General features: G+C 40.6%; 3 protein-coding genes across 3 annotated transcripts; all 3 read left to right on the top strand.

The window, feature by feature from the left end:
• The first annotated feature begins 790 nt into the window (after window positions 1-790).
• On the top strand, window positions 791-3,875 carry LOC124121725 (putative nuclease HARBI1). Its single transcript, XM_048384448.1, has 4 exons — window positions 791-1,573; window positions 2,116-2,446; window positions 2,746-3,069; window positions 3,259-3,875. Exons 1-4 carry the CDS (start codon window positions 1,361-1,363, stop codon window positions 3,414-3,416), a joined length of 1,026 nt encoding a protein of 341 aa, XP_048240405.1. The 5' UTR covers window positions 791-1,360; the 3' UTR covers window positions 3,417-3,875.
• Window positions 3,876-5,960: 2,085 nt separating this feature from the next.
• Window positions 5,961-8,662, top strand: LOC125373398 (putative nuclease HARBI1). Its single transcript, XM_048384449.1, has 4 exons — window positions 5,961-6,731; window positions 7,274-7,604; window positions 7,904-8,227; window positions 8,417-8,662. The coding sequence occupies exons 1-4, from the start codon at window positions 6,519-6,521 to the stop codon at window positions 8,572-8,574; spliced, it is 1,026 nt and encodes a 341-aa protein (XP_048240406.1). The 5' UTR covers window positions 5,961-6,518; the 3' UTR covers window positions 8,575-8,662.
• Window positions 8,663-9,483: 821 nt separating this feature from the next.
• LOC124116573 lies at window positions 9,484-13,388 on the top strand. The gene is made up of 4 exons (XM_046477957.2): window positions 9,484-10,201; window positions 10,769-10,833; window positions 11,541-11,828; window positions 12,020-13,388. Exons 1-4 carry the CDS (start codon window positions 10,103-10,105, stop codon window positions 12,654-12,656), a joined length of 1,089 nt encoding a protein of 362 aa, XP_046333913.2. The 5' UTR covers window positions 9,484-10,102; the 3' UTR covers window positions 12,657-13,388.
• Window positions 13,389-14,114: the final 726 nt, after the last annotated feature.

Here is a 14,114-nt window from a genome sequence, read left to right as displayed (position 1 = left end):
TGGAGAAAAGTCCGTTCACGTGATACGCAAATTAGCCTGTGACAGTGGTGTCATGCGCCGGTAATCACAGCGCCGAAATGTATATGACAAATGAGTACTTCGTTTTCCGAGCTAAACAGGCCAGAGTTACCCCCCTTAGACTAGCCCCCAGTCTGACCACAACGCAAAAATTATCCCAGGGATTACCTTGGAATGTAAACTTTTAAAGTGCTCCAGGAAAATTGGGGAAAACGTGTTTTTTTTGGTGGGGAGTGGGGGGAAGGGATGGTCATGGTGTCTGTGAAATAGTGTTATATAAAGGCGAGGGGTGAGGATGGGGGTCGGCAAAATATGGCACAGCCCTTAGGCCAATCTCATCGAGCGTAGAGTAGCTGCCCAGATAGCAGTCTGACGTTGGGCCATCGTTATTTTGACCGTCGGTCCAACGCTGGCTAAATATCGTAGGGCCAACGTTTCATGTTTTATAAACGTTTGCCCGAATGAAATCCAATCCCTACAATCTGCATGCTGAATTCACTTTGAACTCTTTCCTTTAAACAACAAGTCAGTGAAATGAACTCTCTCTTGGCAGCGTAGCTCTGGGTTATTTGATGTAGGGCCAAGAAAAAAAATCAAAATGTTTTTATTACATGTTTAATTAGGTTATATTTTCTAAAACACCTTTCATGTCTGTGTGCAAATTGTACACATACTATTAAAAGCTTTTTGATTTTCAAAAGTACGTGCAAATTAAAAACCACCAGACAATAAGCCCTGTACAAAGCCCCTCTTAATGATGTCAAACATTTGAATGGGAGACAACTCTGTCATGAAATTATTGTATCTTTCAGAAAATAAACTGAAGCCGATCCCCTCTATTATCCACGTTGTTGATTACACTGTTTATTAAAATAATATACTAATCTGTCTGTTGAAAATTTGAGTGAATAAGTAAGTGAATGTCAAATAGACCTGCAGTTGAGCAACATGCACACGCACGGAGCACACGCGCTCAACAAATGTTGACCGCCGTAATTGTCTTTTCACGGATGCAAATTAACACTATCAGGCTAGCCCCATGCAGTTGGTTGTAATTAATTTTTAATTTTAATTTTTAACTTCAGATCTGGACGTTGTAATTAGCGCTTGTGAAACTGAAAAATTGAATTTGTCGTCATCATTTAAAATAAGGGTAACGCTATTTTTCAGGACCCGGTTGTATCAAACTTTAATGATGCATTAACGTGTCATTAAACCTTCATTAACTAATGCATCATTAAATCCAGTTGTACTAACGTTTTAATGACGTCGTGGTGTCATTAGCGCGTCACTAACTTAATGAAGGTTCTGGGGCATCATTAGCGTGTCATTAAAAACAAACATGGCCGCGAACATATTGTTTGAACGCTTAGGACGCACAAGGAAAGACCGTGTTTTCAGAAAACGAACTCAACACCTCGAATCCATGAGCGAGGAAGAAGTAAGGGCACGCTACCGTTTTGGGAAGGCAAGCATCGGATATATCTGCGATCTTGTGAGAGATGAATTACAGCCCAAATCTTCAAGATCGCACGCACTTAGTGTTGAACTACAGGTAAATGTTTGATAATTAACACGTCGTCACTAGAAACTCAGCTAGTTTGAAATAAACACATAATTATAGCGCCAAATTTATAGCGGCAATCTTTACAATGAATGAAACGCACTTCTACGTGGGTCAGCTCACTGGTCTGTGTTGGTAAAGTCATATGTGCAGCCTAATGATACCAACCTTGTAAATATATTTCACAATTGAAAGTAATGTAAATTCATGGATCCCTTTCACTTCACTCCAGAAAGATACGTTTTCAACTTGGCGTTGTCAGCCATGATCAATTTCATAAGGGGGAGTTACTCTAATGACTTAAACTAAATGTGTCGTGCACACTGAAGAGAACAATTTTGCGTGTTCGATTCCGGCCAAAAGAACATTTTAACTAATTAAAGCATGCACATCTTATATCAATAATTAACACTTTACTTAGTAAGACATAATGAAAACGCAGCCAAATAAATAACAAAGTAGATATAAGTATTATGGAAATATTTGAAAATTTGTCAAACCTATCATTAGCCTCTTTATAATCATTTTATCAGGTTCTGGTAGCCCTACGTTTCTTTGCAAGTGGAAGTTTCCTGCAAATCACTGGCGACACAATAGGGATAGACAAATCAACAGCCTCACGAGTTGTGAGGAAAGTTTCCCTTGCCATTGCGTCTCTTGTGCCCAAGTTTGTTACCTGGCCGTCCGAGAGGGATATAGGCGACATTAGAAAGGATTTCTACAATATATCTAGATTTCCTGGAGTCATCGGATGTATCGATGGGACACATGTACGGATACAGGCACCATCAGACAGCGAACCTGCCTTTGTCAATAGGAAAGGCTACCATTCGATCAACGTTCAAGCAGTGTGTGACAGCCAAGGTGTGTTAAATAAAATTTTATAATAACAAATCAAATGTCACTGTTAAACCTGTGCATGGAGCATACACGTCCTCCCTTCAAAGTCACAAGGACAATATGTTTACGACCCTGACACCATTCACGTTGTTAAACGAAATAGCTATGAGACAAATCTTTATAGTATGATATGATTTCAGCATTTGTTGTTTAACGCCGCGATCAGCACTGTTTCAGCTATATGGCAGTGGCTGCTATATGAACCAAGTTCGATGGTAATATTGACTTATATTAACATTGACCCCATTTGTCTCGTTCTGTAGGTAAATTTACTAACTTAGTGGCGAGATGGCCAGGCAGTACGCATGACAGCCACGTGTTCAAGATGAGTAACGTGCGGCAACACCTGGAAACACACCATACGACTCTACAAGACGGCGTTATTCTCGGTGACAGTGGATACGCATGTCGTCCGTATTTGATGACTCCGTATCTAAAGCCATCTAGCCCCGAGCAAGAGCGATTCAACTCTTCCCATAAAAGAACAAGGTCAACCATAGAAAGAGCATTTGGGTGGCTCAAACGGCGTTTCCATGTTCTGCACGGTGAAATCAGGATGAGCCCAGAGAGAGTTTGCACCATCATTGGTTAGCTTTTTAAGATAATAATATACATTGTAACTATGAAATAAATTTGAAGCTAACCGATATATAAGATCGCATATATATATAGCTGGAACAGTGCTAACACCAGTGGGAAACACTCCTTCATATAACATAAGAATCGAATGATAACAATACTGTAAACCCTTTAAACAATCATACTATATTTCACAGGTGCTTGTGCTGTGTTGCATAATCTGGCGATAATTCTTCGTGAACCCATGCTGGATGTTGATGGAGAGGACGACAGTAACATTGAAGGGCAATATACAGGTCCCGAAGATGGACGGGGCATCCGTGATTACATCACAAGGCACTATTTCACTAACTGAAATGGTCAAACTGTCTCTGCTTTAATATAACTATACAGAAGAATGCAGAGATACCATCTGTTGTCACTGAAGAAATAAGTTGACAGTGTTCGCTGTATGTATTTGTCAATGCGTGCAATTTTCTCTTTTCGTGTTGAATCAAAGGGATATGGTTTCCCAGCTTTGTTTAACTTTAATTTAGATTACTGCGTAAATATTGTCCAGTGTACAGTGCACATTTCCCTTCAGAAAAATACGGCTAAACGCTACACGCATACAATGAGTTTGAATTTGTTGCACAACGCCAAGACTTCACGGTGAGCATGTAAGGTTCTTTGTGTATCTTTAGCAATGAGTCTATCACATTAATTTTATTGAATATGGTTTATATAAATTTCATCGAAATCGTGAATTAACTGATCGGTTTATCTCATCAACTCATCGTTATTGACAGCTACATACGTAAAGAGCACCCAGCAATCTACCGAAGTGATACGTGTTTGGTTACTTGTATATAGTATAAAGTAAAAGATGGATAACAATTTATTAAAATTGACATTGTTAGTTATCTCCCGTTCGTTCAATTGAAGCTATACAATATACAACACAACACTGAGTAGCACACTATCAAACTAATTGTATATTTTTTAATGAACTCTTAGTAACATTTCAAACATGAGGATGTCATTTTCATTCATAGTGCATCAAGCTATCCAACTCCAATCGGAGCTTCTTGTTCATGAGCTCAAAGTAAATAGTTTGCTGAATGACTTTTTTTTTCTGCTCAAGCAAAACCTCATACTGCAGTCGAGTGATGTCATCCTGTTTGATCTTTCTCTTGGTGACACGATTTGATTTCGACACAGTCTGGACCAAAGGCCTGAAAAAATATATTGTTTTGTATCATTTGATCATTATGGTCATGCGAGTCTCCGTATGTATATACAATTAATTCTACGGTGTATACGCGTATGTTAAAGGCCAAAATTAGTTTGAGTGTTACAATCTAATGGGTGGGCGAGTGCAGAAAAGGACTTGGCATTTCATGTATGTTAGCACTGCTGCAAGAAGATAGATCCCAGTATGAAATAATACGACATACTCTTCCATGGTATTGATGTCGGCATGTAATGCAGATGGGTCGACAGACAATTCTCCTTCTGGGTAGATCTGTGAGCTGGAACAATTCGGCACAGACGCTTCCTGAATAGGGACATCGCCAACATTTTCTTCTAAAGCCCGTGCTAACAGATGTAAAGTCGAAGGAGTGGCAATTACATCGGCGACTTCCGTACCTGCACACACATAAAGTTATTTGCACACTTTTTGAAAATAAGTTGTTATATAACGATAATTAATATTTGATTACACTGTTGAAACCGGAGAGGTACGGTTTACACGAACCAGCAGTAAAGGGACACAACTCTGTTGCGCTCAACTAATTACATTTGTTTTTCGGTTCCAGTGAGAATTAGCTATGGATCACGATAATACATTTTCTTTTGTCGTCTTATTTTTCTTCACGGGTAACAAAATCGTTTCTACAGAAATAATTATCCCAACCCATGACAAATGATGAAATAGTAGATTGAAAACAACAAAAACCTTCACCCCTCTATAGTGCAAAAACAAATTCTGATTGTATAAGTGTTTTTCTTTTACTCATGTTGGCACCAGTGTTATTATCATTAGCCTTATAGCCAAATGAAATGATATATTAGAATTGTATGTTAAATTTGTGTTTGATAACATATGTCCTATTCAACCACGTTGAAAAAAAATTAGTTTGATATAATGAGGCATATATTTCACCCAATTTTGTCGTCATAAGTAAATTCTCTCTTGAAAAGTAAAAATGCTTCACATAAAATATGCATTTGGAGACGAAAAATGTCAAGATTTGAACTTAACATCGAAAGACACAACGTGAACTTTTGGGTTAGGAACAGGGGTAATGAGAGTTGCCCCCCTTCTCGTTTCACAATGGCTGCCGGTCGGAGAACTGATGAAAAATATGAAACTGTGCACTGTGTATTTTATCACAACCGGCAATTGTACTGAAAGAGTATAGTTGTGAAAAAGGTTGGTTAAATGTTTGTTTTTTCATTTCCTCTTGATATATGATCATCAAATCATGTGCAACATCCCATTCCCCATAGCCTTGTTCAACGTGTATGAGCAGCTGATTTGATTAGGCTACTTGTTCGTTGTCTCATGTAAAGTACTTTTTAAAACTTACAACAGTTTGTGTATCGATATTTTATTGAACGCAGGCGACATACCCATTTGCATCACTAGATCGTCCGATTCGATGCCCGTGAGTCCAGTGAAACTGGGACATTCCTTGTAAATGTCAACTATCTTTTCACTCGTCGTGGAAAGTGGGGCAATACAGGGCCCTCCCCCGGTCTTCCTCATGTCCAGCTGTCTGTTACTGAATTCCCTTTTGGCCGTCTGGTGCATGTTCGTCCATTTTGTTTTTATTTCTTTTGTTGTACGCTGACAAACACCGAGGGCGTTAACTTTGGAAGTTATGTCTGCCCAAATAGCATTCTTTCTTTCGTGGGTAACGGTGCTGCAAAACTTACTGTTAAGTATGGAGATGTGTTTCTCCACCAACTCGGCTAATAGCTGAATTTCGGAGCTGTCGAAATTCTTGTTTCTATTCCTAGGTTTAGGTGGATACGATGCCATTTTGACAGACGACCGGAAGTAACGCGTACGTGTTTACGTCAAGGAATTGTGGGAAATATTTAGGGGAAACACCGAATTTAATGACAGCTTAATGAGGACACTTACATTAAGGCACCATTAGATAATGATATGCTAATAAACGTTTGATACAACCGATTTTAATGATGCCATTAACTAATGGTGCATTAAGCATTTAATGTATCATTAGGGTTTAATGTAGCCATTAGTTAATGAGGCTTTGATACAACCGGGTCCAGGACCCGGTTGTATCAAACTTTAATGATGCATTAACGTGTCATTAAACCTTCATTAACTAATGTATCATTAAATCCAGTTGTACTAACGTTTTAATGACGTCGTGGTGTCATTAGCGCGTCATTAACTTAATGAAGGTTCTGGGGCATCATTAGCGTGTCATTAAAAACAAACATGGCCGCGAACATATTGTTTGAACGCTTAGGACGCACAAGGAAAGACCGTGTTTTCAGAAAACGAACTCAACACCTCGAATCCATGAGCGAGGAAGAAGTAAGGGCACGCTACCGTTTTGGGAAGGCAAGCATCGGATATATCTGCGATCTTGTGAGAGATGAATTACAGCCCAAATCTTCAAGATCGCACGCACTTAGTGTTGAACTACAGGTAAATGTTTGATAATTAACACGTCGTCACTAGAAACTCAGCTAGTTTGAAATAAACACATAATTATAGCGCCAAAGTTATAGCGGCAATCTTTACAATGAATGAAACGCACTTCTACGTGGGTCAGCTCACTGGTCTGTGTTGGTAAAGTCATATGTGCAGCCTAATGATACCAACCTTGTAAATATATTTCACAATTGAAAGTAATGTAAATTCATGGATCCCTTTCACTTCACTCCAGAAAGATACGTTTTCAACTTGGCGTTGTCAGCCATGATCAATTTCATAAGGGGAAGTTACTCTAATGACTTAAACTAAATGTGTCGTGCACACTGAAGAGAACAGTTTTGCGAGTTCGATTCCGGCCAAAAGAACATTTTAATTAATTAAAGCATGCACATCTTATACCAATCATTAACACTTTACTAAGTGAGACATAATGAAAACGCAGCCAAATAAATAACAAAGTAGATATAAGTATTATGGAAATATTTGAAAATTTGTCAAACCTATCATTAGCCTCTTTATAATCATTTTATCAGGTTCTGGTAGCCCTACGTTTCTTTGCAAGTGGAAGTTTCCTGCAAATCACTGGCGACACAATAGGGATAGACAAATCAACAGCCTCACGAGTTGTGAGGAAAGTTTCCCTTGCCATTGCGTCACTTGTGCCCAAGTTTGTTACCTGGCCGTCCGAGAGGGATATAGGCGACATTAGAAAAGAATTCTACAATATATCTAGATTTCCTGGAGTCATCGGATGTATCGATGGGACACATGTACGGATACAGGCACCATCAGACAACGAACCTGCCTTTGTCAACAGGAAAGGCTACCATTCGATCAACGTTCAAGCAGTGTGTGACAGCCAAGGTGTGTTAAATAAAATTTTATAATAACAAATCAAATGTCACTGTTAAACCTGTGCATGGAGCATACACGTCCTCCCTTCAAAGTCACAAGGACAATATGTTTACGACCCTGACACCATTCACGTTGTTAAACGAAATAGCTATGAGACAAATCTTTATAGTATGATATGATTTCAGCATTTGTTGTTTAATGCCGCGATCAGCAATGTTTCAGCTATATGGCAGTGGCTGCTATATGAACCTAGTTCGATGGTAATATTGACTTATATTAACATTGACCCCATTTGTCTCGATCTGTAGGTAAATTTACTAACTTAGTGGCGAGATGGCCAGGCAGTACGCATGACAGCCACGTGTTCAAGATGAGTAACGTGCGGCAACACCTGGAAACACACCATACGACTCTACAAGACGGCGTTATTCTCGGTGACAGTGGATACGCATGTCGTCCGTATTTGATGACTCCGTATCTAAAGCCATCTAGCCCCGAGCAAGAGCGATTCAACTCTTCCCATAAAAGAACAAGGTCAACCATAGAAAGAGCATTTGGGTGGCTCAAACGGCGTTTCCATGTTCTGCACGGTGAAATCAGGATGAGCCCAGAGAGAGTTTGCACCATCATTGGTTAGCTTTTTAAGATAATAATATACATTGTAACTATGAAATAAATTTGAAGCTAACCGATATATAAGATCGCATATATATATAGCTGGAACAGTGCTAACACCAGTGGGAAACACTCCTTCATATAACATAAGAATCGAATGATAACAATACTGTAAACCCTTTAAACAATCATACTATATTTCACAGGTGCTTGTGCTGTGTTGCATAATCTGGCGATAATTCTTCGTGAACCCATGCTGGATGTTGATGGAGAGGACGACAGTAACATTGAAGGGCAATATACAGGTCCCGAAGATGGACGGGGCATCCGTGATTACATCACAAGGCACTATTTCACTAACTGAAATGGTCAAACTGTCTCTGCTTTAATATAACTATACAGAAGAATGCAGAGATACCATCTGTTGTCACTGAAGAAATAAGTTGACAGTGTTCGCTGTATGTATTTGTCAACGCGTGCACTTTTCTCTTTTCATGTTGAATCAAAGGGATATGGTTTCCCAGCTTTGTTTATTACTGTTAAGCTAATAGCTGAATTTCGGAGCTGTCGAAATTCTTGTTTCTATTCCTAGGTTTAGGTGGATACGATGCCATTTTGACAGACGACCGGAAGTAACGCGTACGTGTTTACGTCAAGGAATTGTGGGAAATATTTAGGGGAAACACCGAATTTAATGACAGCTTAATGAGGACACTTACATTAAGGCATCATTAGATAATGATATGCTAATAAACGTTTGATACAACCGATTTTAATGATGCCATTAACTAATGGTGCATTAAGCATTTAATGTATCATTAGGGTTTAATGTAGCCATTAGTTAATGAGGCTTTGATACAACCGGGTCCAGGGCATTATCATTTGCAGAAGCCCGAGGTCTTCCATTAACTGCCCGACGAAGGAGGGCAGTTGAAAAGACCGAGGGCTTCTGCAAAATGATAATGCCCTGAAAAATAGCGTTACCGTTATTATAGCTAAAATGGATGGAATTTGTTATCAAATAAAAAGAAACAACAATGTCGATTTTGAAACATTTACTGCAAACAACACGAATGTCACTGACCCACTTTTACAAATATGGAAACGTCATAGAACAAACCAGATGACGTCACTATTGAACGTTACGTCACCTATCCCTATCCTATGACGTCACCTAACAACGGGCGTGATAATGGCCCGTCGTCAAGTGATATGAGGGCATTATCAAGTTACAGTGGCTCGCTCATTTCTGATAACATGCGGGCGTTTTTATGATAATTCTATCCATTTTAGCTATAATGCATGTAAGATTGATGTACGTGATCAGTTTTGATTTATCAAACAAGTGGATTTTGAGTCAATGAATAGGTTGCAACTTGCCCATTTCTAGTCCCCTATAGTTTCTGTGTATTTGCAGTGGAGAACTACATGTAGTGTGTAATACTGTAATTGTATGTGCATAATATAATATTAAAGGCGTGTTTCAAGGGTAATTGTTTTGTTCTCTTACACGTATTTCCATGAACATTTTTTCTTAATTAGATTCTAAACCGTTTTAACCTTGTGGAAGATTAAAGATGTGATAAAAAGGACACAAAGTTAATTCAAATACCGAATGTAGATTATTGATTTTGGACTTTGAGCCACTTACCAGCTCTTCCAAATGGTGTTTTGAAATGTCGCTGTATGGAGCCACTTAGTGACGCACTGTGATTGGTTGTTTCTCATGACGTCACACGATTGTCGCCTGAGTTGCAAGAGAGGGGCGTTTGACTTCACACCAACTCTTGATTCGCCGTGAGTGGCGTGCCACTGGCATATTTGTATGTGAATTAATATCTTTTATGCATTCCCAACGTCTCTGAAACACTGGTACATCTGCCCTGGACACAATGGCGAGTAAGATCCACATTCCCCAGTCGTACTTCCGTAGACTCAGGAAGTGGTGTTCTCGGCAGGCCCGGAGATTCTGCTGCACCTTTCGAGTAGCGGTAGGTTTCATAGTATTATTGTCTTCCTAGTGCTTTCGTGTTCGAACCATATTTTTTGCCTAATGACCTTTGTACCCGTGTCTCTCCAAGTCCACGAAGCCCTCAGTAACACGCTGAAATATATTTATTTGTCTCCGCTTGACAAATTAAAGTTTAAATTTTCCTCGTGGCACAGTCACAAATGAAGATGTCAACTTGTCCAGGTCCTGTAGAAACAGTTCATCCCATGTTCAACAGCAGTATTAATAGTCGTCGTCAAATACCATTCGAACAGTGAGAACCGATTGGTTGAAGGATTCGATGCATTACCAGTTGTTATTTGTAGTTGTCGTGTAGTGGTATATGTTGTAGAGGATCTAGTCGTCAGTCTTGACAACTGAAACTAACTGATACTTTATAATGATACCATGATGGCATATATAATACTGTGATATATATCAGACTCAAGCTCGCTGTTCGAACAGTAAACAACGACAACGTAGTCTTTACATTTCTGATATTAGCCGAGCATACAGTCAAGTAGCAGTAACAGTATTGATAACTGATACTATGATAATTGACTTGAAGGATGACGGGGGCGATTATTACAAAGAGACAAAGATCAAAGAACTTCCTGCAAGATCCCTGAATGGGTAAGTGAAGTGCTGGGACGAGTCCAAATTTACTACCCGGGTACCCACCCCCCTATTACCCGATCCTACCCGGGTACCCACTGTAGGTCTCAGGAGATGTCTCAAAATGTCCGAATGGGAACATTTTTAGCATAGCCCTGGTAAAACGTATTTAGATACATGTATTGAACAATCTGGTCATTCATACACTGAAGTTGAATTAAGTTATATCTTTATTCAATCATATGAAAAATCAGAAGATATGGGTGCATAGCCAGAAAGAAATGCGAACATTAGTGATTTGTAGTGTAACCATGGAGTTCTAGATTATTTTGGTCATTAAACAATATATCACGTGACTAACCACGGGTCCGGGTAGTCCTGTGGGTGCCCGGGTCCTACTCAGTACCCACCCGACCCGGGTACCCGAGTTACCCGTCCCAGCCCTAGGTAAGTCGCACTCCCTTATACGAAACTGACCAAATTATAAACTGCTGTCTTTTCCTCGAGAGATCAAGGTTAGGGCAGCTAGTATGTTTTACAATAACGCTATGGTGCCATTATTCCCCGCCATTCGGATGTTTATTTTAGCCGTCAGAACTAAAACAGTAATGTAAACTTTTGTTTTTTCAAATCGATACAGTATTCTTGTAACAATGTAGTTTCATACGTCATAATGATACGATACTCCATCACTGAAACTAAACGTCTCTCTCTTCACATTGAAGGTCCCAGAAGCCTATACTGGACTTAAGGAGCTTCCTTACCCCCACCCCAGGGGATTACAGCTCACAGCCTCGGGCTACTCTTTCTGGATATGGCACCCCGGCCGGGGAACACCCTCTTCTCCCATCAAGATCTGCGCACACAGCCCAGACCGCCAGGGAACTCCCACCCACGTCCAGCCAGTCAGCTACAGAGGTCAAGGACACAGTGGAAGTGTCCGGTCAGCCTGAATGCAGACACTCCATCCTCGGACACTTCCACCAAGGCCACATTTCAGAAGTGTGGAGCCCGTAAGTGAAGTGTATAAACTAAATATTTGTAATATTGGAGAATTATGTACTACTTAAACATTGCAGTCAACCCTTTAGGCATATTTTGATGAGGGAATTTAAACAATACTTTTTTTATTTGAGAACAACTTCGAAATTCATCTTTCAAAAGTTACTTCTGTGAATAAAAGTTCTTGTTTCTTTTCTTTCAGATCTCGACATCCAGGAACCCAGTGCACCTCGGTGGCATTCACCGCCATTGTTGCCAGTGCAGTTGTTCCTGCTGGTCTGTGGACTCCAGCTACACTTGACGGGGTCCTCGTCATGGGGGACCGTCTTCATGACGCCATCCTCGACACCATGGGAAGCTGGGCTCCTCTCAGCAAACATCTGGCAGCAGACGAGATGATGGAGGAGCCAGAAGACTCCCAGTCGAGATGGCCTGTCCGGTGCGGCCGAGTCTGCGAGATGCAGGGACTTCTGTACCCTGGCAGCATGGACTCGAACTCCCTAACGAGTCAGTTGACCTGGGAGTGGATGCCAGGCCAGCCCCTCAGGGAGTTTGGGGATGCTGTGGGGAGGGTTGTCAACGCCCAGGACTGCCAGGGAGCCATTATCACCTTTGATGGCAGAAGCTCGGCCTTGCTGCAGAACCCTGCTGGTGGCTGGATGGTTGTCGACAGCCATGTCAAGGATATTTTAGGCGCCACTGACGTTGATGGGAAGTCGAGCCTTCTGAGGTTTCCTTCCCTGAGTCAAGTGGTGGCTTATTACAGTGGCATGGCAGTAGGACCCACTCAGTATTCGCTGACAGGGTTCAAGGTCGAGTCGATGTCAGAAGGGGGATAACTTCCCTGGTAGTACCTTCCCAAACTTTCGGTATGACAGCCACCTTGAGGTGCATCTGTCCCTCTGTGAGAATGAAAAAGGACACGATCTCTGGTGGCCACATCGAGGTGCATTTGTCCTCCTTCAGAGCAAGGCCAGAACATGGCTTGATTATGACTGATTGGGCACGATATGCACACTGTTATAGTAGTCTCAACATGCAAGGCCAGCACTTGATGCTACCTCATTGAACACAGGCTGGACACGTGTGGTAGTAACAGCATGCACGGTCTGCTAAGAGACACTTACAGCCTGAAAGCTGCATCAAGATTTTCTCCTAAAGGGAGGAGCAGGCACACGAGTTGATGGAGAACAGGCTTACTTGTTAACGAGACTATAATGGAGCACAGGCTGAACATTGACAGCATGCTGGGATACGAGTAACTGCCACGCTGAAGGCCCAAAACAAGAGACACAAAGTGGTCCCACCTAGCGAGGACTGTTGAACACAGATGTAACACAGACATCAAGCAAGTCCTGATCAGGATGCGGGTGACATCCGTTCAATCATCTGATTTAGGCGTCATGATAAACAAAAGTGGAAAAACAAACTTCTGTTACCGTTGGGAATTTGATTTTGATTTGTCGTTATTGTTTGTTTTTTATGTTTTTCATCAATTGTATGTTAAATTGTGTCCATTCATAACTCATCAACTCTTTTGTTTCAATACAATAAATTTTAATGAAAAAAGAGTTGCTTTAATAATTACTGTAGAGTGTGGTGAATAAGAAAGAAAATTCTCATTGCGATAAGCTTGAGGTAGACTGAATTCCCACATGTAAATACAATACTCATTATATATAAAGATTAATGTTTCAAAAGACGATAATGTCCCCAGCATCCTATGTTAGCCGTAAGAGGAGACTAAATGGATCGGGTGGTTAGACTCGGTGACTTGGTAGAAACATAGCATATGGAAATATAATTACCTTTGTAAGAATAATGTCATTAGGAATCTTTAATATATGAAACATCTTGGCATAGGAAACACTGCAGAACACTGGAGTTACCTCCCTTGGCAGAATACCCGGGACGCCAGTCTGACAATGATCACCTCCCACGTTAAGTGTCAACAGAGTTTATTATCCTCTATTCCTTGTGCCATGTTCTCATGTCATACGAGGATTCCGGATCATGCAAGATCCCAGGTACGCCATGCTTGCAAGAGCCTACGTGTCATCTGGATTCCACAGTGTGGATTGTTACACAACATATCAAACCACAGGAACTCGTTATTGGTCAATAAATATACATTTATATAGAGTTTCATTTACTGACCAATAACGAATTCCTGTGTATCAAACATTGGCTTGTCTCGCTCAGACACCAACATTGCTGACTGCGGCGTTAAACAACATTCACTTGCTGAACGTTGTGCTGAAGGCAATATACAATATTTATTGAGTATGCATCAATCT

This window comes from Haliotis rufescens, unplaced genomic scaffold, assembly GCF_023055435.1.
Source record: "Haliotis rufescens isolate VD_foot unplaced genomic scaffold, xgHalRufe1.0.p SCAF_5, whole genome shotgun sequence".
In the NCBI taxonomy this organism is placed as follows: Eukaryota; Metazoa; Mollusca; class Gastropoda; order Lepetellida; family Haliotidae; genus Haliotis; species Haliotis rufescens.
This window is presented reverse-complemented; position numbering and strand designations above follow the sequence as displayed.

Bases quoted from the DNA above. Each gene is read 5' to 3' on its own strand.
- LOC124121725 (XM_048384448.1), top strand. From the start codon at position 1,361: ATGGCCGCGAACATATTGTTTGAACGCTTAGGACGCACAAGGAAAGAC. The intron at 1,574-2,115 runs GTAAATGTTTGA...TCATTTTATCAG, and splicing joins CACTTAGTGTTGAACTACAG to GTTCTGGTAGCCCTACGTTT. The intron at 2,447-2,745 runs GTGTGTTAAATA...CTCGTTCTGTAG, and splicing joins AGCAGTGTGTGACAGCCAAG to GTAAATTTACTAACTTAGTG.
- LOC125373398 (XM_048384449.1), top strand. From the start codon at position 6,519: ATGGCCGCGAACATATTGTTTGAACGCTTAGGACGCACAAGGAAAGAC. The intron at 6,732-7,273 runs GTAAATGTTTGA...TCATTTTATCAG, and splicing joins CACTTAGTGTTGAACTACAG to GTTCTGGTAGCCCTACGTTT. The intron at 8,228-8,416 runs GTTAGCTTTTTA...TATATTTCACAG, and splicing joins GAGAGTTTGCACCATCATTG to GTGCTTGTGCTGTGTTGCAT.
- LOC124116573 (XM_046477957.2), top strand. From the start codon at position 10,103: ATGGCGAGTAAGATCCACATTCCCCAGTCGTACTTCCGTAGACTCAGG. The intron at 10,834-11,540 runs GTAAGTGAAGTG...TTCACATTGAAG, and splicing joins CCTGCAAGATCCCTGAATGG to GTCCCAGAAGCCTATACTGG. The intron at 11,829-12,019 runs GTAAGTGAAGTG...CTTTTCTTTCAG, and splicing joins ATTTCAGAAGTGTGGAGCCC to ATCTCGACATCCAGGAACCC.